The 25,150-nt window shown below is 39.7% G+C and overlaps 1 protein-coding gene across 1 annotated transcript; it reads left to right on the forward strand.

Annotated features, from left to right (window-relative positions):
- The first annotated feature begins 2,582 nt into the window (after positions 1-2,582).
- On the forward strand, positions 2,583-18,217 carry ywhaba (tyrosine 3-monooxygenase/tryptophan 5-monooxygenase activation protein, beta polypeptide a). Its single transcript, XM_047347319.1, has 7 exons — positions 2,583-2,720; positions 6,560-6,720; positions 9,888-10,028; positions 12,502-12,625; positions 13,622-13,785; positions 14,102-14,197; positions 15,734-18,217. Exons 2-7 carry the CDS (start codon positions 6,568-6,570, stop codon positions 15,788-15,790), a joined length of 735 nt encoding a protein of 244 aa, XP_047203275.1. The 5' UTR covers positions 2,583-2,720; positions 6,560-6,567; the 3' UTR covers positions 15,791-18,217.
- Positions 18,218-25,150: the final 6,933 nt, after the last annotated feature.

Below are 25,150 nucleotides of genomic sequence, written 5' to 3' on the forward strand. Positions count from 1 at the left end.
GTATCTCCAACCATACAGCCAGTTCTACAAAGGTTTAAATCCTTAGAGAGGTCATTCATATAAAAATGAAACAATGCAGGGAATAAAATGCTACCTTGTCTAACTCTATTACATACCTTTAAGGGTGCAAACACACAATTGGCCCACTTGACCTGCATAGTCTAGTTGGTATACCAATAAAATAGACATCTTACTATATTTTTAGGTACACTAGCCTGGCACAGTCTTAAAAATAGTTTTCGGTGGTTTACACGATCAAAGGAAACATATAAAAACTATTGAATCTTTGCTATTATAATTAGTAATTATTTTAAGCCATTAATGCACATTTCAGTGCCATGTTTAGGCTTGAACCCAAATTGATTCTCTGTTGACCGTATTATTTTTTCAAATGTTGGTAAAAGAATTAGTTCAAAAACTTCACATGGTATATTTGCAAGAGCAATGGGTCAGTAATTCTAAACAGCAGCTTTACCTGCCTTATCCTTTACCACAGGAGATAGAAGGACTTTCATCAAGGAGTCTTGGATAAAACAATGCACAATGAAACCAGTAAAGCACAAGGCAAGAAGAGGAGCTTACATGGAACTTGCTAATTTTAGGCAAGGCAAAGCAAGTTTATTTATATAGCACATTTCAGAAGCAATTCTACTGTACACGTGCTGTACATGAGAAAAATAGAAAGAGACATAATAGGAAAAGTACATACATTATTGCATTAAGGTAATTAAATAATTAACAGGCACAAATAATTAAATAATTAAAATGACTAATTAAAATTCTATGATGGTAATAAAAAAGACAAAAAAAATAAAAATTAATGAGAAAATGATTGATAAGAAGATAAAAGGAACTGAAAATTTAACTAATAATGTTTAGATAGCACAGTCAAAGGCCATTCTAAGTTTACAGTTTTCTGGGAGTTTATTCCATTAGTGGAGCATAATAACTAAAAGCTGTTTCTCCATGTTTGGTTCTGGGTATGCAGAGTAGATTTGAGTCAGAAGACCTGAGAGGTCTGGGTGGTTGATACATGGTCAAGTTTGTAATGTATTTTGGTGCTAAGCCAGTCAGTGATTTATAGAGTAACATGAGTATTTTAGAGTCTATTCTTTGAGATATGGGGAGCCAATTAATGGACTTTAGAACTGGGGTAATTTTAGATACTCAGCAGAAATAAGATCCATTATGGTAGTCTTATTTGCAGACAAATGTTTGACTGCTTGGTAAACCTCATGAGTTTTGATAGTTTTAACAATATCGCCAATCTATCGCAGGGCAACACATAAACAACCACACACACACTCATTCACACACCTAAGGGCAATTTAGAGAGACCAATTAACTGCATAAGTTCTAAGTTCAGGCATGTCTTTGGACTGTGGGAGGAAGCCGGTGTACCCTGTAAGAACCCACGCATGCACGGGGAGAACATGCAAACTCCTGGTGTTAAAAGCAATAGACAAATGTCTATAATGCCCAACAGGGAAAACACTTTGCAATATTAGGAAGACTATTTTTAAAAAGATTTGATTAAAAGGAAAAGGATTAGGTCAACTCCTATAAAATTCTGCCGGCACACAAAAAAACATGTTGATGGTCTATATCCCTTCTCCACTAAGCAAAGATTAGCAGAAGCAAGATGTGTGTTTACTAAAAACGTTTTAAAGCCATTTGAGCCATGTCAGACAGTCCTTTAGATAATGCAAATATTTATTTATAAAAAGGATAAAGCTGCCGTTCCACACAAAATATTCATAATCACAGAAGATTTAGATTTAAAATAATTTTTATTCAACCAAGAAGTTCGGGGCATATATATATATATATATATATATATATATATATATACACACACATAAAAAAAAAAAAATATATATATATATATATTTATATATATATACATACATAATAATATATATATATATATATATATATATATATTTATATATATATATATATATATATATATTTTATATATATATATATATATATATATATATATATATATATATATATATATATATATATATATGCCCTGAACTTCTTGGTTGAATAAAAATTATTTTAAATCTAAATCTTATGTGATTATGAATATTTTGTGTGGAACGGCAGCTTTATCCTTTTTATAAATAAATATTTGCATTATCTAAAGGACACACATAAAAAAATATATATATACATACATAATAAAATATATATATATATATATTTTTTTATGTATATATATATATATATATATATATATATATATATATATATATATACATAAAATAATATATATATTTTTTTTATTTATTTATATATATATATATATATATATATATATATATATATATATATATATATACATAAAAAAAAAAATATATATATATATATATATAAAATTATGCCATACAAGGCCGCATAAGTTGACATGATGCTGAAATGCGACAGTAACGGTCTCATGGAAACAGTTGCCACGGAGACTGGCGGACGTCATCCTGTAACAGTTGCCATGGACCTCCTGACGTCAAAGCCCCTCGCATAATGGTTAGGAAACCCCCTGGCGCCGTTGCCATGGATACTGGCGGGGGGAGGGGTGGGGTTTGAAGGAAGCGGAAGTGTCAGAGCAGGCGGAAGTGGTACTGCCCTGAATATCCCGAGCAGCGAGTGGAGGACGGCTTGAGATACTCCCATCGTTACGAGAATAAAATCAGGATCCCTAATACGCTCTAAATGTGAGTTCACTTATGTATTAATCCATCGATATCTAATATGCAAGTTAAACAGAGTTTTTACAGGGAAACGGCAGTCGTATCGGTGGTCCCGCGGGCTGCATCTGCGGCGGAAGGTGCCTATTGTGGTTTGGGGCTGGGTGCGAGAATTTAGGCCAGAGAATGTGACCAGATAATGAGAAATGACAATCAAAATGCCTGCGACACGGTTGCATTTACTAACGGGGCAGGTGGTATGCGACTAATAATTTAACTTGGATAGCAAAGCCTCGACTTGTTGCGAGCCGCAAAACGTGTGGGGAGGGAGAAGCTTCACTTGAGTCTGGCCATTTTGACAGCTTAGCAGCGGCCGAGTCGTCGCGAGAGCAACCCGAACAGTTTTAGCAGCCTGTGCAAAATACGCATCACGGCACATTACCAAAAATAAGCACTCTGATTAAAAGCCTACATTAGCACACTTTCCGTCTTCTGTCGCTGTATATAGAAATGAGTAACTTAGCGCGAGTTTGAATAGCTGAGCTCCGTCATGGCGCAGTGAAACGAGCTAACACACCCTCCATATTTCCCGGGAGTTTTCACCCCAAATGCGACGTATATGTTTACTGAAAATGGGTAGTTACTGTTTGTAAAACCCAACTACCGTTGCCATGCATGGAATAAATGTTGTATTTGTCCCAGATGGGTGAATAGGGCCTTCGTTTGGGTGTCGGCGCTGTCAGGTTCTGCTTGCTAGCAGCTAAGCTAATAGGCGCTAATCTATCTCTCCATCTTAAAATTCCGCAGGGGAATGCGACAAGGAGGGCGTAGCTGTTAGCACACCGAGCCAGCCATAGAACCCCAACGTTCGCGACTCGGCAACTGTTTTTTAAGCTTTTTTGTACATCGATGGGTGATGTTCTGTCCGCTGTTTTAAAGATGGTGCCTTTTTGGGGTTTTTTTTTTTTTTTTTTTTCGTTTTTCTTTTTTTCTCAGCGTGAGTAAGCCTGTTAAAAACCAGGTGGTTGGATAACAGCCTTACACGTGTAGAGTGCGATACTGGCGTGCTAGATGATCGGAGCTCATTTAGATCAATTTTATTCGATCCGTGTGTCATTGATGTCATCTATTTAAAACTAAACCGGGACAAGCGGCATTTCCTATAGTTGCCTTACATGCTTGTATTGAGGCTATTCTAAATTATTAGAAAGAAGGTTGGGTTAGGATAATGATATACTGTACGGATTTCATTTTTACAACTCCCTTTTGCATTGGATCTATAAGTCAATAAAATAATTGAAGTAAATAAAACAATACTGTGTGTGTGTATATTTATATATATATTAAGGCATGGGACACACGTTCATTGCTTTGAGATAATACTTTATATATATATTGTTTAGGCTTATGGGTGTAAATTTTGCATGTAATAAGTTGATGAAATATACTCTATTAAATTATTCCTCGATGGATGAAAGTATGTGTTTTGGTTGATGTTAGTTTTGAGAAAGAGAAAGTATATGCACAATATCTTTAGCAACTGGTGTACCTTTTAAACACCTAAAATGACATCCATGCCAAAATATTTTCATTTATGTTGCATGCAGGTAGTAACAAACAGATTTCCCTTGTTGACCCCAGCACAACTCTGTATCCACTGAGCTACCTTTCCTCTTTAATCGGTGTGCTGATGAGCAGAATGAGGTTTTGAATTGATAATACCTTTGGTTAATGGTTTTGCTGATATGTCTTTTGGGAAACTAATGGAATGTCACTTTATTTGAGCATGTGATTGATTTGTACTTTGTACTTTTTTTTTTTGGTGTTCTCTCTGATGTGGGGCTATTAATTACTCTTACGTTTAGCATGTAGAAGTGGTCGAACAATCACTAGTTGATTGGAGTATCAAAGATGGTCAGATTAGTTTTGCCGATTCACTTTGGGAGATCAGAGCTACTGACATACGTTTAACCATCGGTTTTATTACACACAAATTCGTCAAGAGTTTTGACAGGAAGTAAAAATTGTTGAAATACCAAGTAGTAGTTTAGGTCATTTTTACCAATGCAAAACACATTTTAAACACATGGTCTAATTTGATATAAATGTATCATTTTTTCTACAGTACTTTTAATGTGTGGGGGGGTTCCCGTTGGTAACTATCTATAAAACTTCTTAACTACTGCAACTAAATTCATGCAAAACTACAACAGCCCTTTTTTATTTACATTATCTAATTGCCATCAAGGAGATTAAAGCAGTACCATCTGCCAATATATAAAACAGGATGTGGTGAGACTTTTCATAAGGAAATGCTGTAGTGAACCAACTGTAATCTAACTCGAGATTGGATATAACACATACCTATACCTTGTACAGCCGTATCAAATCATTATAGTTTGTTTCATTGATACTTTGTTGTAATAAATATCAACCACTATTAAGCATCCAGAGCAATGCAGCCTGGGCTGACCAGTTATGCTGGTGGTGAAGACATACAGGTATTCCAGTCTTGTCTCTTGTATTACAACAGGTTTGTGTCGGAGCATTTTAGACCAGGAAACTTCTTAGACATTGTATTGTCTGCTCCGCATCACACCACAAATGTTTGAGCTGTATTTTTGCCACTGATGTGGTCTTGTCCCCTGTGTGTTTTCATTTTTTTATTGCACTTTTTTAGCAGATGGTAAAAGCACAAATCACTTTATTTGATTAGCTCGTAATCTTGCAGTTTTTCAATAGTAACATTTACTTTGCATATGGCTAAATGCTAACTGGGACATCTTTACTGTATTATTTTGTTTAACAATAATTGTGAGCATCTCGGTAGCAAAGAAAAGCTTGACTTAAAAGATGGATCTGCACAGTTATTTGATTGTTGATTACTCTTAGAATGTATGATTGATTCCTGATTTGTTAGGTATCATCTGGTTGGTGTGATGAATAATTGTATGAGCATAAATTATCCAAACACCTGTGTTGACCAGACAATCATTGTCATTAGGGCACAAAAGCTCTTGCCTTAACAGCACTGTCTTGTGGAAGTTGAACCCTACTGAGAGGCCCAGAAAACATTTTGAAGGAGCTATAAATTTCCTTTGCAGAGAAAATCTTGTGTGTAATATCTAGTCCCAGATGCAGAAACAAAGCTGTGGAAAATAAATGACACAATACCTCATATAACTAGTTGAGCATATGCTGATCTAAAGTCACTGTAAAGTCTTTTTTTGGGTAAAAAAAATGAACACCTTTTCACCACGTGCTTCCACATGGTGATGAGGTAAGCCTCAAGAATACTTGAACACGGAAGGAGTTTTGATTTGATCCATCTAGAAGAAAGTTGATCTCAGCTAATAGTACAACACAGATGTCTTCTGCTGTCATTTATAGACATTTGGAATAAACATACATGACAATAATGAATATTAAATTAAATCCAGCGATGCTTGAAGGTAAGGAGGTGGAGGTGAAGCTGTGCCCTAATTAGACCTGCTGATAGATGTGAAGAGCAGAAAGCCTTCAGGGACAATCATAGGGAGATGCTGTTTCTTGGAGATCGAGTTTTTAACTCAAGAGTTTTAAACCCCTGTTTGTGTCTGAAGAATTACGCTTATTGTATACCAGGGCAGATCTTATCCTGAGATGGTTTGAGTTTTAAAAGTGGTTCTCTGAAGCCCAGTGTTCTACCTCCTTGTTCAAGTTGCTCCCTCAACATGCCCTACTTAGACTATGCGCCCCTGAGATTTCCACACTTCTTTTTGTGATGCTTGTCTATTTTTCTCAATTTCAAAGAATTGTTTTGCTTCAAAAAATTTTTATGAAACATTTTCTCTTCCAAACCCTCCACCTTCTCTTTTGCCTTGCAGCTCAAAAGATGGATAAGAACGACCTGGTGCAGAAAGCCAAGCTGGCAGAGCAGGCCGAGCGCTACGACGACATGGCGGCTGCCATGAAGGCTGTGACGGAGCAGGGCCAGGAGCTTAGTAACGAGGAGCGCAACCTGCTTTCTGTTGCTTATAAGAACGTGGTATGGCAATTATGACTCTTCAATTAGCTTCTAATTGTGTTTACTTCCCAGAGTAGGGCTCATGGTTTAGTACGATAATTATAAATTAAGTTGGATATAAAAATAACGACCAGCGGCAGTTATATTTTCATGTTTTCATTTTTACGTTTTCAGTGACTGATGTTTTATTAAGCGACATATTACTGTTTTGATGAATGCAACACAGTATTGCATACTTTACTTAAATTTTGTCTTTGTTTCTATAAACAAAGTCAACTTGATATTATGGGCAGAGGAACCAGTTGTACAAGTAAACAAAACTTATTCACTTTTTCAAGTGAAAAACCTTTGCCTTTTTGTTATGAGTCACTCACTTTCTTCATATCAATAGCAACATAATTGTACCAAAACCACACCCGTTTTCATGTCACAATCACTTACCTTTACGCATTAGGCTTTCAGTTTTCGGATAGCGCTTCAGTATTGCAGGGTTGGAGACGTGATGTTCTCATTAGTGAGTTCTGTAACATGATTTAGCTGGATGGTGACCTCTGATGGCCTAAAGGTGCACCAGTTTTATACCCCAGGCTCTAACATTAATACTCAGTGGTCCTTTTAGTAGGGCTGGGTATCGATTCAAATTTCAAGAATCGATTCGATTCCGATTCTCAAGATTTAGAATCGGTTCTTTTCGATTCTTAGCGATTCGATTCAATCCAATTCGATATTGGATTGCTGGTGTTACATTTTTTTCAGCTGTCACCTGAATTACATGACAATGTAGTTATGAAACATTTTGATACTAGTATTATATTAACATTCAACAGTGAATTAATAAAGTAATGGTAGTTAATGGTGGCAGTAAGGATTAAACTATCTTACTGAATGTTGTAACAGTTGCTTTCACAAACATGCTATAGGGCAGAATACCCAAACAGATCCAAGGTAGAAAACAGAGCACACCAGAGATATCTACAGCTGCTATTTGGACACTAACCTGGTAAAATATGACATTAAAAATTCACCTTAAAGATGTTTCTGTTGAATACAAATGCACTTTTATTTTAATTGTAAATATAAACCTGACCTTCTCAGCCAGGGTTAAAGTAAGCAAAGGGCTGGTTTCAAAATATCACATTTTCTTTTACGGACTTATACATGTTTGGGATGATTTCTTCATAGAGACGTTTGCGAGACACCATAACATAATGCGGTTCTGCTACTTTCATTAGCCGCCTGAAACCATCATTTTCAACAACTGAAAACGGCCGCATTTCTTTGCAAATAAAAGGCCGCAATCGCGTCTGTTAGCTTTTGGGAACGTGCAGAATTGGCTGGTAGTTGTAGCGTTTGCTGGAGTTTCATCTGATGCAGCCCGGAGGATGTCTTAGACATGACTTCCTGGTGATGTCGCAACATGTGATTCCTGAGGTTGGTCGTATTTCCACAATATTTCACTTCTAGTCGGTATGTCTTGCAAATCGCTTTGCTTTTGTCAAGCTCACCTTTGTCCACAGCGTCTCTGAATCCGAAATATTGCCAGATAGGGGCTTTGAGTGTGTCGGACATTTTTAACGCCAGGGCTTGGCTGACATTACCTGAATGGCCCGATGCCACGTTAAAACTCAGTCTTTATGCAAATCCGCGATGGTGCTGTTGTTCTTCTCCTTATTATTTCTTCTTCTTCCTCTAGCGTGGCGGTTGGCAAACAGCTTTTTGGTGCATTACCGCCACCTACTGGAGTGGAGCCGGAAGTGCCGGCTCACAGTGGAAAATGCACTTTTAAAAAATCGATCTTTAGGAATTAATATGAGAATCGATTCAGAATTGGAAAATCGATTTTTTTTAACACACCCCTACCTTTTAGGAAATGGGCTTGTTTGTAGCTGAACATTGACCTTTAATAGTCTGAAACAGAGACAATACTTATTGGTAGCAAACTGACTTTCCATAATTGTTTTTTCTCATTATTCACATGTCTTTTCTGACCTGGTTTGTTTTTTATGCCTGTGTCCACTTTTCTAACACACAGCAAAAGTCTTTAGAGACATTTACAGTAGAAGTGATTGACAAGATAAGCGTTCTCTGTGCAGTGCACTGTACTTTTCTTGTGCTGTGACTGTTTAGGGTTAATGTTTTTAAAGCACAATATTTTTTTTACTTGCATTAGCAGGAACATATTAGGTCACTGTTTAATTACATCCTAAACACACAGAAATGCCAGATAGTTTGATCAGCTTAGAGTAATAAAACAGATTCATTTATTGCCATTTTGGCTGTTGCAATTTGTCAACTTAACCAATAAAATTGGCCATAATCATTGGTCAACATCATTATTTTTGTCTTTACATCTTTTTTTTTATTTATCCCTTCCTTATTTCTTTACTTTTTTAGTAAAAACTGTAGCAGTTTTTTTTTTTTTTTTTTTCAGATTGCTTACAGAGCAGAGTCCCCTCCCTCTGCTCTGTAAGTTTCTTCACCTACAGCAGCACAAGCGCCATGCAGGGGACCAGGGGCCTCTGTGAAGCCAGATAAAAATATATACGAAATATATATTTTTAATGCAGCTTGATATCCTATGGTATTTTTCCTGTAATTAGCTGTATAGTTAGTTGCCTGCCTTTGTGTGAAAGCCCAAATTAATTTAGCTCAATCCTGTTTTAATCACATCTAATTGCGTAAATAATGCTAATATATTAAAATGAATCACGTTTAACCAGGACAAATTCCTAAATGGTAAATAAAAGCAATACTGGTCATTTAAAAAAAAAAAGCCAGACTCTGGGCAGCTGCTTCTGTATATGGGGAGCCCTCTCTACCGTTATTCCACGCACCGCTCCTCTAATTATAACATCTTGCATAAAAGATGTAAGAGAAACAGATTTTTTTTTCTTTGTTCAGTTCAATCACATCAAATGTTTCTGCATATTCTTCTTGTAAAAGTATAATTATGCTCATAACTTTGTCATAATATTTTGTACTTTTAAAGGGCCAAACACATTTTTTTGAAAGATGCTAAAAATGTCTTATTTTAATTGCATTTTTTTTTTTTGTAACTTGGCTCAAAATAACTCCCAAAATTGGCTACAATACTTAGTTTTTAGTAATAGCTGCTTTGCATGGATTTCGGTTTTTATCATCAATTTTGGATGTATTAATGGCAGTTGTTTCTTTGCTGCTACCATTAGGTGGGGGCCCGCCGTTCATCCTGGCGCGTCATCTCCAGCATCGAGCAGAAGACAGAGGGCAATGAGAAGAAACAGCAGATGGCTCGTGACTACCGTGTCAAGATTGAGGGTGAACTCCAAGAAATCTGCCACGATGTGCTGGTATGAACGGGGACAGGGAGGGACAGGGGGGTGTGAAAAGAAAAAAAAATGAGGTGGGTGGTGATAATGGGTCCCGTTAAAGGGATGGGGGGGTTACCCAAGTTATTAAATAGGGCAGAGGTGGTGGAAGAGCAAATCATTTCCCAGCCCTGTCCCAATACTCACACTTCCACCCTTGTGTCCCTGAATTGCGCGTTCCCGTTGATGGGTTCGAGTGCGTAGTGTGTCCCAATTCTCCAGAGTGTAATATATATTTTTGTACTAGTTTTCCAGGCTCAACATTGTACCACCGGCTTAAGAGTGAGTCTGGGCAGTCAGTAGGCCATAACACTGAAGTTACCTTTCAAACAAACACTGGTGTGGCGAGAGTCTGGTGTATAAGCCTCCTTCGCTTCCTGCACTTTCTTCTCCTCAAAACAATTGCTTGTTGCAGTTTTAAATAGTTTTTTAGCAGCAAGACTGTGAAAACAGCGCTGGTTCCCGCCCTTTTTGATGTTGCAGTTATGGTGCAGAGGTGCAAGTTGATGCACCTAACCCCTACTGTCCCAATTCTCCAATTTTCCACGTTCGTAACCCGGGCACTTCAACCCCTACATGCACTTGTACAAAGTACACACTTTAGTGTGGGTATTGGGACAGGGACCCCCTCTATCCTAGGAGTCGTCATATGATGGTATTTCTGGAGACATGCTAATGTTGCTGAAAGAGCATTAATGATCTTAACATAATGTTGCACACAGATCAAAGGGTCTAGGCTTCTTCTGATAACATGACGATGAAATCCAGCTTAACTGAGCAACTGGATGGCAACATTTAGTGTCGAACATTGTTAAATCTGGAGAGGATGGAGAAACTACAACCTGAAGATAAGATGTAGTTTAAAGTCTAAAACTCTTCCAAGTGAGACACTAAAGCCAACGTTTTTGTTTAATTCACCCTTAAGATTCTCATAAATGGTAGCTGATTTTTTTTTTTTTTTTTCCCCACACACATGCTGTAACTTGAGGGACTTTGACTCATCTGCATCTACTTGACCCTCAGAGAATCAGTCCTAACACACTGTTTGAGAATGTGTGCTCCGCAGTGTTTAAAAAACACCACAGGTGTGACCTAGCTTCACCAGCAGCCACTTTTTCACATCCTGGCCCCAGCGAGCGGAGAGCAACATTTGCTCAAGGTCAAAAAAGACTGAAATATTTCAGCGCATGAGCAGACGGCTAATAATATCTTCAAGGTCAAAGCTTCGTGGAGCCGCAGTGGTGATGTGGGGCTGCAGGAATGAGGAGAGGATGAGTGGAAGCAGACTGTAGTACTAGTAGAAGCAGCAGAAAAATAATTGTTTGTCCCAAATATAACATCTGAAGATGGAGCATATAAAACGGCACATGTCTTTAAAAAACTAAACATGTTGATGCTATAATACTATCCAAAAGATAGTTTCAAAATTCTAGACATCTGCAGACAGAATTGTCAGAAAATGCACTGCCCATGAAATGCAAGATTTTTCATTGGTTCATTGCACAGAAAATCAGGTTTAAAGGTTGGGAACATCCAATTTTAGCTTTGCTCACTCTATATTATCATATTTACTTCTGGCCCTTCCAGGACATGTTGAACTCTTTTATAGTTTGACAAAAATACCCTGGATGCTGAAGGTCAGCATCCTGCTTAGATCCAACCATGCCTGTTTGGCTTGGAAGAATTTAAAACTTTGACTTCGGTTCCACATGCAAACACATTTTTACATAAATATGCAACAGTTAATGGAGATTAAAAAAATGTTGTTTGTCTTTTGCAGCGCAGAAATAATATCTTGTAGATCCTCATTCAGCTCGGGGTCCCATTCTTACAAAAATGGGATAATGACTCAAAAAGTAAAATGCGGATGAAGCATTAAGGAAACCTAATGGCAAAAATATAAAGCAGATGATTACCGCTGGATAGTGATTTCTTCTGTAGATCTCTGCACGTTCTGAGGACACGTTGGTGGAGTCAGCAGATTAAAAGAGACCTAAATGTAATCACTGGAACAAAGCTGGGCTCAGTCAGGAGATGCTACGGGGTGAAGTTGCAGCTGATCACAGATCTGGATGAAACCCTTTAAACTATTAGATGAAGACACCAACAGTAGACACGTAAATGAGACACAGCCAGCGCAGTGTCATCCCCACCGCCCGACATATTACCTGTTTGGAGCACAGCAATGGAGGATAACAGGGTTCCAAAACTGTTCCACTATTCAGCCGATGTCCCGCTTCCCGCGGGGCTTGTTGCACAATACGGAGCTCTGACAACAACAGGTTAAGTTTGCATGCAAGTTGTTTGCTTTTCAAATGTTAGTCGTTTTAGATCCTTAGCACGGATAATTCACAAGGAGTTTTGTGTGTTTTTCCTGCTGGTGTGTAAATCCAAAACTTACTAGCCTGTGACTTGTTCCTGATTGTAAAGCCTGTTGGTTATCTGTTTGTTACAGAACCTGCTCGACAAATTCCTCATCCTCAATGCGTCTCAGGCAGAGAGCAAGGTGTTCTACCTCAAAATGAAAGGAGACTACTTCAGATACCTGTCAGAGGTGGCCTCTGGGGACTCAAAGAAGGGTGAGGCTCCGTTTGGTTTTACTTAGAAACTAGTTCACAGGAGGGAACATGTCCCTCTTTATGGCATTAAATTGCATCAAAACCCTGCTGCCTGTTTTTAAAAATCCAATCAAAAGTCATTTACTGTTTGTGTTGCAATTTAAAACTGAGGGCTGCATAACCGCTAGTCTTTTACTCAGACGGCAACACCTATTACCAAAGCTTTGATTTTACTGGTAATAACATAAAATGGAAGAATAAAGCAAAAAAATGTGGAATATCACATATAAACCTTTTATTATTCAATCCCCTTCAGCACAGATGCAGTGTTCAGACATGTGCAGGAGGTGGTCTCAACCATGATATCATTTGTTTCTATTGACCACATCTGCAAGTCACGGATTGTGTGAATTAGATGGTACGCATGTGAAGAGTTTATACAAGGCATTATGTGGGAATGACATAATTGGCCTGAGTAGATGTCATTTGATCCTCACGCTTCTTTTGTCGTCTATTTTTATCCTTTTCTTTAAGCTTCAGTCGAGGCGCGACTGCCTCATTCAGTCTGTTGCTAAGTGACAGCCGCATCGTTTGTTGCCAAGGTTTTCAATCATCTAATTGCCATGGCAATAGGATGACTGAAGTAACGCTAAAGTTCTCATAGAGTTAACAGGCGGCAGGTAGCCTCTGACATACATGAAGAATCTTTATTGGACTTGATGTTACGTTTTTTTATTTGATATTAACTCGCAGCAACAAGTTCATTCCCAAAGTAAAGTAACATTATTCTCTTGGGTCTTTCAATATACTATTTTCTTTAAGACACAAAATAATAAATTGGTATCAAATTGATAACATCTGTTATCCATACAGTTAATCATGCTATAATTGTGTTCACTGTGGCTCCCAGCAGCTTCTTCCTGTAAAGACACTCCTAAGGTTTGTTGGTCTGAGCTCTATTAAGGAGGCCACTGTACAGGATCACTGTGTGACTGCTGGGCTTTTGTGTTTTTGAAGAAACGGTGGAGAACTCTCAGAAGGCCTACCAGGACGCTTTTGACATCAGCAAGAAGGACATGCAGCCGACACACCCCATCCGGCTGGGCCTGGCCCTCAACTTCTCCGTCTTCTACTATGAAATCCTCAACTCGCCCGAGCAGGCCTGCTCTCTGGCTAAACAGGCGAGTTCACAGCGCCTCTGTTTGCTGACTTCACAGCACAGGCTGGTTTCAGGTTACAAAAAAGGCACATGTCCTCCTCAGAATAATCTTCCTTTTTAGCAGTAAATCTGCCATTCTGAAGCCTTTAGGAGAAGGTCACAATCTTATGCTGCTGCTTGACCGGAGTTCGGCACTGCAACCCGCGACCGCTGCTTATACATGCAAAAGAATTAAAGCTAAACTACTACTGCACAAGTCGATCAAACGATAATTGTGGAAAAGCAACTACATATCCATTCGTGAAACAAAAGGGTGATGATGAATCTTTTTACCGCAGGCTTTCGATGAGGCGATCGCTGAGCTTGACACCTTGAACGAGGACTCATACAAAGACAGCACGCTGATCATGCAGCTACTAAGGGACAACCTTACTGTAAGTATACGACCAAATTCACTTTTTATTTCAAATCAAATCCTTGGAACATCTGTGTTAGCATCCTTCGAGTCTTCTACTTCAAGCACACCAAAGAGCAGCCCAAATTCCTAGAGAGGAAAGAGATTCTGAAGCAAAAAGCCGTTTAATAATGGTCAAAGATGGAGCAGACTTTACAGGTAAAGCTGCTTTAAGGTGTAGCTGCACCTGACACCAGATGAATTGCAGTCAGTTCAGCTCAGGTTATTTATTCAGCATTTTATTTTAAAACAGCATGTTGTCTCCAAAATGTGCCTAAATATTGGATCAGTCTCTGTGCTGAATAATTTCATATGAGCTTTTTTTTTTTTTTTTTTTTTTGGAGGCCCACCTGAAAGCTGAACTGTACCGAGTTGTTCTGTTTGTCTTCAAATGTGGTGATGGAGATCTCACAACCTAACAGAACTCTGCCGAGTAGGTTTATGCTGCAGACAGCTGTGCTGGATGCTAGCTTCAGGAAGGATTGTCTGACCTGAGCCACTTATCACTGTAAACAAAGGGAGGCCCATCAGATGCAGTTGAGAACATTTTTGTTTTTGAAGAAGTTGTCTTTCCTGCCCTTTAGCCATGTGAGTTACGTCACAGCAGTCCTGTTGCTTTATATTCACCTTAGAAGAACGGGTAGATTTCATGTACTTCTGCCATCGTCCAGCACAACCCATCTTCTTTTTGCATATTCTGTTAGTTCATTTCAAAATTATTCATACCCCTGGTAAATTTAGATCAAATTTCCATTCAACCAAGTAGTTTGTTTCGTATAGGAAATGATGGCCATCACTCTAAAGAAAATACAACATGAAAGAATCATCAATTTAAAAAATATATATATATATATTTACATTTTGTTTTGTCAATTGCATGTCAGATCATTTATTTCTTTCTCCATAGTTGATGGACAAATCTTCACAAGCATTGTAGCATCCCCAACCCCTTTTTAATAACTGCATGTTTACACTTTTTTTTGGTCAATCTGTCTTGGGTGATGAGAGGTTGGAAGGCCTCCTTACCATCACCCTAATCTTCTCTACCAGATTCATTTCGGGACTCTGGCTGAGTCACTCCAAAATGCTAATATTACTTCCAGTCAAAAGAAACATGCTGATAAAAATAAATCCACATCTGACTGTGGTATGAATAATTTGGGGCTTAATTGTACCTTTAATAAGTGGAATAGAAGGTTTTAATCTCTTGTAATCTGCCTCCGTTTCCTGAATCATGTGTAGCTGAATGGACAGTTTCGCATTTTGTCGGCATCTCGGTGTTCTCCGACTTATTTCAGTTTATCAAGTTGGTGTTTAGCTAATTTATTGACCTCAATAAAACATGGAGGAAATTGTCTCTCAACCACCTCCATCCTAAATATGACCTTTTGTGCATGACTGAGCCACTGTAAATAGATGCATTTAATATCCATTATCTGATGGCAATGACCAACACTTAAACAGTGAAAAGCCTCATTCTGCCATTTAAATGGAGCCTTTTTGTCTCTTTTTGCAGCTGTGGACATCAGAAAACCAGGGAGACGAGGGTGAAACCGGCGACGCAGACAACTAGAGCGCAATTCACTGTTAACCCATCCCCACACTTTTCCTCCTTTCCCTTTTATCTCCTCCTCTTTCTTCTCTTCCTCTCTTCGTACACATAAACAGCCCGTTCATTCCCTCGTCCCACTTCTCCAAGCCCAGCCGCCTGACTTCCCTTCTGTATAACCAACAGCATGAATAGCACCCGACCTTCACAAATATTAATGAGCGAATGAGGTGAGGGGAAGGACACAGCTCCATCACCCTCACCCCTATTTTTGCTCCTTCCCTTCCACCCACCCTCTCTCCATCATGGCACTCCAACACAGGCCAGCTGTCTGTCCTGTTTAGTCTTATAGCACGTAGAGAGGGTTTTTATCCTAAACCACAAACTAAATTAACCTCCTCCAGAGCCCACCTTCTCCTGTTTATACCTTCCTTGTTTAATCTTTCTCTTCCATCCCTCCCTCCTAACTTCTCAGTACGTTTCTCCCTCCTTACCCCCCCTTGTCCTAGTGAGTTAAAGCATTTATATAGTTGTCCATTCCTTTTCATAGTGTACTGGCAAAAAAAAAATGGCTGGTTTTATTCCACTTTAAACAAAACAAAGGTTATTAAACTGTCCGTTTATTTTCAACAAACGCTGTGATGCTTAGTTTTTCCTCCAAATCCTCCTGACCTGGGACTGAAGGGGGTGGGTGGTTGTTCGAACAGCGGGGGAGTTCTGCTGGGGGTTTATACAGAAGGTTGCTCCATACAAGGCTGTATTGTGACACTGACAAAGGTTAAGGAAGAGGGTTTTTTTACCGGCTGGGTAATCAAACACTCACTGGTTTCCTTTTTGCCAACTGGAGCCTCAAAAGATTTGACATCATTTCACACATTTTTAGTTTGAAAATAAAGGGAAAAAAATGGTTTTAGCAAAAGTGGAAACATTCCATCTTCACTGTCAGCAAACAGGACCTGATTGCGTCCCTGACCACGCCCTCATGTCTTTTGCCTCTTGGTTTATTTTTCTGGGTGTTTTTGATCCTGTAACCACTCAGTTCTGTTTTTGAAAACTGTAGAATTGTAAAACATTTTTAAAGATTAACTGTAAATTTTTTTTGGACATTATGATTTAAAAATGTTCATTACCACCTCCCTGCAGATAAAACCTGGAAGCCGTTACAGTCAGCTGCTGTTTAATGCTTTGGTGTTTTGAACCAGTTTTTTTGTTTCTGCCTTCCTTCCCTTCCCTCATTCTGTCCATTCCTGCCTTTGCAGACATGTTTAGTCAAGTCTCGTGTTACCGCTCACGGCCGAACGCTGCAAAAATGCATGCCTTTAGCTGTAGCCGTTTTAAATCTTCTGCAGCATGAGTTCAAAACTGTGGAATGACGCAGCTTTCTGGGCCCTGGGCATTTCTGTTTCAGTCAATCAGACTAAGTCCATCATGAAAATCGTAATTTCTCCTCTGCTCTTTTAAAACAGATGAAGCTTAGGTGGAACTAGTTACTGCTTAAATGTTTTTGGTGCAGATAGAGGCCTCGGCGGGTACGTACATTTAAGGAGCCAAATCACAGCCGATCAGCCAATCGAGGAAATGAGAACCTGTAGTTTGGATTATGGTTTTAGAAAAATGTGCAGATCAGTTGAGGCCCGCTTCCAGCTGCACCGAAAAAAGAATAAAACGTTTTACATGGTCAAAGATTGGCTCTTTTCTTGACTAAACATCCCACCAACATCACACAGGTGTTAGAAATCTGATTTCATTTTAGTCCTTCAACCCTTTTATTGGCAGATGTCGACTAAAAGGCTGCAACTTTTTTTCCCGCAAACATTTTCCCCTTTTTCTACTCAGTGTCACAATAACCTTGTCTAAACCATCATGACATTCCACTCTGTAGATGTAGAAGGTATTTTTTTTTCCCTTGGGGACAAATATTTTCATGCACTGACATTTAAAAAGTAGAAAAAGAAAAAAAAAACATCTCCTCCTCCCTGCTGCTCTTTTTTTCTCCTTAGCTGAACAAAAACAGTTATTCTTCGCTTTCTAAGGACAAAACTGATCCCATGCAGTAGTGAATGTGGCACCGAGCCTGTCTGTATATCTGGTATCTGAAATCATTTTGTTTTTACTGACCAGTATTCTGCTTAAAATAAAACAAAAATCAACCCAAAAACAACAAAAAAAAGTCTGCTTCTGTGACGGTTTTCTTGCTTAGCTCGCACGTGGTTGTGAAACTTTAGGGTTAGCTTAAATATACAAATAAATACACGAAAATGTTTTTTTTAAAAAGTGGCAAAAAAAAAAAATCCTGAGTACCTTTCCTCCACTCTGGTTCTTGACGTAATATTAGATTTGTGTATGTCTTTAAAAAACCCATCCAACTCTAGTTTTACCTTACATGTTATAAACAGGACAAATTGTAAAAGACGATTTAAAGTGAAATAAAGTTTTATCAGTTCCGATTCAGCCCTGCTCTGTTTGTTATCACCTGCCAAGCCTGGTCATGCCACATGTTTTCTGACTTCCTGTTGGCCGTATGTTGGAACTGTAAAGTGGGGTGGGGGTACGTGTGCAAGTCGAGTAAGAAGGTAGAAGCTCTGGCTCAGAAAGCTGTCGAGGGAAAGACGAAATGCAAATATTCCCCATGTTAACAGAAGGCTTCATTATCAGGTCCCAGCGTTGTTTCATTCAAATAAAGACTTATGCAAACTTTTATTCTTGTATGGTTTTCAAAGAGAACCAGACATCAGATCGAGAAATGGCAGTTATGCACATGACCTAAGGACCTCTGGACTGGATCGGTGTCGACCAAAGCTTTTCATTTTTACCATCCATGATTATTTCATAACCGCTACTTTTTTGTTGTTTTGTAACCTCATTTTTTCTTAAACTGGGATAAAGTGTCTCCCGGACAGATAAATCAATAATCATCTCTCTGTTTATCTGGAAACATCAAATCTGTGTATAAAAACATCTGTTGGGCAGCAAAATTCTCAAAAAAAAAAAAAAAAAAGATTCATACGTTTTTCTAATTGGCAAAGAGACAATCATGAATTTGTGCTACTGTTTGGGTACATTTTAAGTGCTCAAAATGGTAGATACTTGACTCGGAGGCTAGTTTTTAATTGGCTTTTTAGGCCCAGAAACATTTTAACAAATTCAATTATTTCCACATTATATTTAGTGGCAGTGGGATTTGGTTCCGTTGCATTTTTTCTTGTCTGAAAACATAAGTGGACAGGACAAAGTGTTTAAAGAAAACTACATTTTACCCAAAATTGTGTTTTGTTTTTTTGTTTGTTTACCAGGGCGGTAATTAGACTTTTCTTCTGTAGCTGTTTTTTAAAGATGTGGTCACAGTGAAAGATGGGATTAAGGAGTATTTTCATTAAAAATGTTTCGGTGTTTCTTAAACTAATTTAAAATCTCTAATTTCTTCCATGTTCTGAAAAACAGTTGTCATAATGGCTAAGCTCACAGTTGTGTTCAAATGTATAAAGTGAGCAAAGCCTAAACTTAACTTTTAAACATGCATTCTTCGGAAACACTTCAAATTCTTTTTAAAATCTGAAGAAAGTTTCAAATTTCACCGTACAGAGAGGGAGGAAAAAGTATAATCTGAATTTGTTCACTTTATGAGCTGAGAAATGCTTGAAGGTTTAGCTTTCCTATGAATCACTGAACTGATTTAATTGAACAGCCACTCTTCCTCAAATCTTCACATCTGTGTGGCATGATGGAGCTGACCATCATGTACCTGTGAACAGGTATTACAACCCAGGATGTTTGGACTACATTCCACAATTTTTCCACATCTAGGTTTTGCCTCAGAATCGGCATGTTTGACATCACCCTGCAAGTTTTCTTCCATCTGGGGAATGGGCCGGCCACTGTAACGATAATCCTGGTTGCTCACTGGTCTGTTTGGGGTCGCTGTCCAGGTGAAAGGACCAATTCGGGAAAGTTTCCTCTAGAAGCATTTGGTCTGATCTTGGTATGAAATGGGTAGGCCTCACACCATTGAATGGTGATCATCACCATGACAGGATGCCTGAGCCACTGTGGTTCAGTACTGTGGCTTGGTTTCAGTGTTTGGGCTCATCAGCCCACAAGCCAGGCAGCACCTTCTTTAGCAGTTTGTAACTTCTTCATCCCATCTATTTTTTTTTCCAACTTTGCATAGGCCTCCTTGGCTTCACATGCTGTCTTTGAATTACTCCTGACGGGTAACTGTGGATCTTTGATCAGACAAGTCTTTGCCGCGTTAGCTTTTCTTTGATCCGTTCGATTGGTGGATTTCACTTTGCCACATCTTTCTGCCTCTGGTTTCCATTTTAAACCATTTGAGGTTTTTGTAGTTGAGCACCCAGCTGTTTTCTGCAGTTCGTTATACACTGCTCAAAAAAATACAGGTCCTTCTCAAAATATTAGCATATTGTGATAAAGTTCATTATTTTCCATAATGTCATGATGAAAATTTAACATTCATATATTTTAGATTCATTGCACACTAACTGAAATATTTCAGGTCTTTTATTGTCTTAATACGGATGATTTTGGCATACAGCTCATGAAAACCCAAAATTCCTATCTCACAAAATTAGCATATCATTAAAAGGGTCTCTAAACGAGCTATGAACCTAATCATCTGAATCAACGAGTTAACTCTAAACACCTGCAAAAGATTCCTGAGGCCTTTAAAACTCCCAGCCTGGTTCATCACTCAAAACCCCAATCATGGGTAAGACTGCCGACCTGACTGCTGTCCAGAAGGCCACTATTGACACCCTCAAGCAAGAGGGTAAGACACAGAAAGACATTTCTGAACAAATAGGCTATTCCCAGAGTGCTGTATCAAGGCACCTCAGTGGGAAGTCTGTGGGAAGGAAAAAGTGTGGCAGAAAACGCTGCACAACGAGAAGAGGTGACCGGACCCTGAGGAAGATTGTGGAGAAGGGCCGATTCCAGACCTTGGGGGACCTGCGGAAGCAGTGGACTGAGTCTGGAGTAGAAACATCCAGAGCCACTGTGCACAGGCGTGTGCAGGAAATGGGCTACAGGTGCCGCATTCCCCAGGTCAAGCCACTTTTGAACCAGAAACAGCAGCAGAAGCGCCTGACCTGGGTTACAGAGAAGCAGCACTGGACTGTTGCTCAGTGGTCCAAAGTACTTTTTTCGGATGAAAGCAAATTCTGCATGTCATTCGGAAATCAAGGTGCCAGAGTCTGGAGGAAGACTGGGGAGAAGGAAATGCCAAAATGCCAGAAGTCCAGTGTCAAGTACCCACAGTCAGTGATGGTCTTGGGTGCCGTGTCAGCTGCTGGTGTTGGTCCACTGTGTTTTATCAAGGGCAGGGTCAATGCAGCAAGCTATCAGGAGATTTTGGAGCACTTCATGCTTCCATCTGCTGAAAAGCTTTATGGAGATGAAGATTTCATTTTTCAGCACGACCTGGCACCTGCTCACAGTGCCAAAACCACTGGTAAATGGTTTACTGACCATGGTATCACTGTGCTCAATTGGCCTGCCAACTCTCCTGACCTGAACCCCATAGAGAATCTGTGGGATATTGTGAAGAGAACGTTGAGAGACTCAAGACCCAACACTCTGGATGAGCTAAAGGCCGCTATCGAAGCATCCTGGGCCTCCATAAGACCTCAGCAGTGCCACAGGCTGATTGCCTCCATGCCACGCCGCATTGAAGCAGTCATTTCTGCCAAAGGATTCCTGACCAAGTATTGAGTGCATAACTGAACATGATTATTTGAAGGTTGACGTTTTTTGTATTAAAAACACTTTTCTTTTATTGGTCGGATGAAATATGCTAATTTTGTGAGATAGGAATTTTGGGTTTTCATGAGCTGTATGCCAAAATCATCCGTATTAAGACAATAAAAGACCTGAAATATTTCAGTTAGTGTGCAATGAATCTAAAATATATGAATGTTAAATTTTCATCCTGACATTATGGAAAATAATGAACTTCATCACAATATGCTAATATTTTGAGAAGGACCTGTAAAGGGAACACTTAAACAACACTATATAACTCCAAGTAAATCAAAATGTCCACTTAGGAAGCAACACTGAATGACAATAAATTTCACATGTTGTGCAAATGGAATAGACAACAGGGGGAAATCTTTGGTGATTATCAAGACACTCAATAAAGGAGTGGTTCTGCAGGTGGGGACCACAGACCACTTCTCAGTACCTATGCTTTTTGGTTGATGTTTTGGTCATTTTGAATGTTGGTGGTGCTTTCACACTCGTGGTAACATGAGACGGACTCTACAACCCACACAAGTGGCTCAGGTAGTGCAGCTCATCCAGGATGGTACATCAATGTGAGCTGTGGCAAGAAGGTTTGCTGTGTCTGTCAGCGTAGCATCCAGAGCCTGGAGGCGCTACCAGGAGACGTGGAGGAGGGCAACAACCCAGCAGCAGGACCTCTATCTCCACCTTTGTGCAAGGAGGAACACTGCCAGAGCCCTGCAAAATGACCTCCAGCAGGCCACAAATGTTCATGTGTCAGCACAAATAGTTAGAAACTGACTCTATGAGGATGGTATGAGGGCCCAATGTCCACAAATGGGGGTTGTGCTCACAGCCCAACACCGTGCAGGACGCTTGGCATTTGCCAGAGAACACCAGGATTGGCAAATTCGCCACTGGCGCCCTGTGCTCTTCACAGATGAAAGCAGGTTCACACTGAGCACATGAGACAGTCGTGACAGAGTCTGGAGACACTGTGGAGAGCGATCTGCTGCCTGCAACATCCTTCAGCATGACCGTTGTGGCAGTGGGTCAGTAATGGTGTGGGGTGGCATTTCTTTGGAGGGCCGCATGGTTCCTCCTAATAGAGGACAATGCTAGACTTCATGTGGCTGGAGTGTGTCAGCAGTTCCTGCAAGATGAAGACATTGAAGCTATGGACTGGCCCGCCCGTTCTCCAGACCTGAATCCGATTGAGCACATCTGGGACATCATGTCTCGCTCCATCCACCAACGTCACGTTGCACCACAGACTGTCCAGGAGTTGGCAGATGCTTTAGTCCAGGTCTGGGAGGAGATCCCTCAGGAGACCATCCACCATCTCATCAGGAGCATGCCCAGGTGTTGTAGGCAGGTCATACACATTCAACTTTGTACAGAACAAAGTATTCAATGAAAATATTTCACTCATTCAGATCTAGGATGTGTTATTTGAGTGTTCCCTTTATTTTTTTGAGCAGTGTATTTTCCCTCAGCTTTTCAATCAAAGTACACCGTTAGTCAAAATCTTGATCCTTCCCACACTGAAGTCCTGTTGGAGCTCGACTGCCAGCTCCAACTCACTGCTTATGTGTCCAGCTGCATCTGTAGGCTGACTTCCTGCAGGGCGGGATAGAGTGGTGGTATGAGTTGATTCTGCACCCAGCGTCTTTGATGCAAACTTCTTTATCCATTTGATCTGATGTTGTAATCATTGCAGCGTGCCCTATGACCTTTGTTGTGCTCTTTTTCAACCACTCTGCTGGCGGACTTAACTGTAAGGAGTTGAGGAAGAAATGTTTCCAGAGAGCTCATTTCTTTTCAAAAACTATTGTTCTATGTGACCTTTTACAAAGCTTTGCAGAAACCCTGTGGAGAGATACTGTATGTTGCTGTCTGCATTCAGGTTGAAATCAAGGAAATGTCTGAACATGTTTCTGCTGCTTGGTGTTGCTCCCATCAGCCTGAGTGGTGAGTCACAGTTCACGTTCTGGTCTTTCAGAGTTTTACAGCGTGTGTAGTGAGCGGGGAGGTGTTCAAAGGCGTGTTGCATCTGACTCACTGCTACATTAGTTTTCCATGTCATCGTAGGGTGGGGCAGGAGCTTTAAGTCCAGAGCTGCAGTTGTTGTTCAAAACCTTCAGGGAACGGCGTGCCTCACTTATCAGTCCAACAGAATATGTCTGAAAACCTAATGAGTATACAGCCACACGTTTTAGTGTCCGACATGGACGCTGTACTTCTCAGACTAGCAATGCTGTAATAGTCCTGTGTGTACCTTTTATGTACATAATATAAAACTGACTCCCCTCGCCTCTGTATGAACTGTCTGTGTTGGATTTTCGATTTCAAGCTGCTTGTCACTGCAAGCTTTGCAGAAAACTAACTGCCAGTAATTTTTCTTTTTTTTCTCAAACTTTCCCTACCTATTTCTTTAGGCAGGGCAAGTTTATAAGGCTGCATGGTGGCACAGTTGGTAGCACTGTTGCCTTGCGGCAAGAAAGTCCTGGGATGGACTCCCGGCCAGGGCTCTTTCTGCATGGAGTTTGCATGTTCTCCTCGTGCATGCGTGGGTTCTCACCGGGTACTCCAGCTTACTCCCACAGTCCAAAAACATGACTGTTGGGTAAAATGGTAACTTAATGGATATAAATTGCCCTTAGGTGTGAATGAGTGTGTGCATGGTTGTTTGTCCTGTATGTCTCTGTGTTGCCCTGCGATGGATTGGCGACCTGTCCAGGGTGTACCCCGCCTCTCGCCCGTAGACTGCTGGAGATAGGCACCAGCTCGCCCGTGACCCACTATGGAATAAACGGTATAGAAGAGGAATGAATGAAAGTTTATTTATATACCACATTTCAGCAATGACAATTCAAAGTGGTTTACAACTTCACTGTGACAAAGAACATGAGTACATTGCAGTGGCATAATAAAAGGAAAGACAAGTTGTACAACAGCGTAAATGAATGAATTTAAATGTTAGAGCTGAACGACCCTCCTGTTGGAAAACGTAATTCTTTAACCCATTTATTTAAGTAAATAACTAATTCCTAATTACTCTTACACCAACAAGGACAGTGCATATGTAAAGTGCAGATGTGTAAAAAGGGTCTTTATACACAGCATTAACAGGGATCACAGGTTTGAGTTTGCAAACACAGCAGCTTTAGAGATTGCACAGAAAATCTGGACAGGCTCACTTCCCTTTCTAAATAAAGCCTTACAGTAAAGTAGCTACAGTGACTTCTGAGTGTTTGCTCCAAACATCTGATTATACTCAGTTCAAACACTTCAAGGACACTTAGGGTGATAGGTTCAGTTGCACTGACAACAGGTTCAAGATGTCTAGGAGTGTTGGCTACTAAAGACTGAGCAGAAGAATTGTTCCCACCAGTGCAGAGCTTGCTAAGCACTAACCATAGGTGGGTTTAAGTTCATCCTTGTATAAGGAGAAAAAGATGCAAAGTTTTTTTTTTTCTCTGCTGATTGTTTCGGACAAGTGGGAAATTATTTGTCTGGAGATGAATACGTTAGGGTTATAAGTCCTATGTGGTGCCAACAGTGGGGCATCCTGATACAATCAATTTATGGTTTGCTTCTAATTCTGCCCAAAAACACATTCATGAATAAATATTTTCCATTAGC

The sequence above is a fragment of the Girardinichthys multiradiatus genome, chromosome 20 (assembly GCF_021462225.1).
Source record: "Girardinichthys multiradiatus isolate DD_20200921_A chromosome 20, DD_fGirMul_XY1, whole genome shotgun sequence".
Classification (NCBI taxonomy): domain Eukaryota; kingdom Metazoa; phylum Chordata; class Actinopteri; order Cyprinodontiformes; family Goodeidae; genus Girardinichthys; species Girardinichthys multiradiatus.

Bases quoted from the DNA above. Each gene is read 5' to 3' on its own strand.
- ywhaba (XM_047347319.1), top strand. From the start codon at position 6,568: ATGGATAAGAACGACCTGGTGCAGAAAGCCAAGCTGGCAGAGCAGGCC. The intron at 10,029-12,501 runs GTATGAACGGGG...TGTTTGTTACAG, and splicing joins AAATCTGCCACGATGTGCTG to AACCTGCTCGACAAATTCCT. The intron at 14,198-15,733 runs GTAAGTATACGA...CTCTTTTTGCAG, and splicing joins TACTAAGGGACAACCTTACT to CTGTGGACATCAGAAAACCA.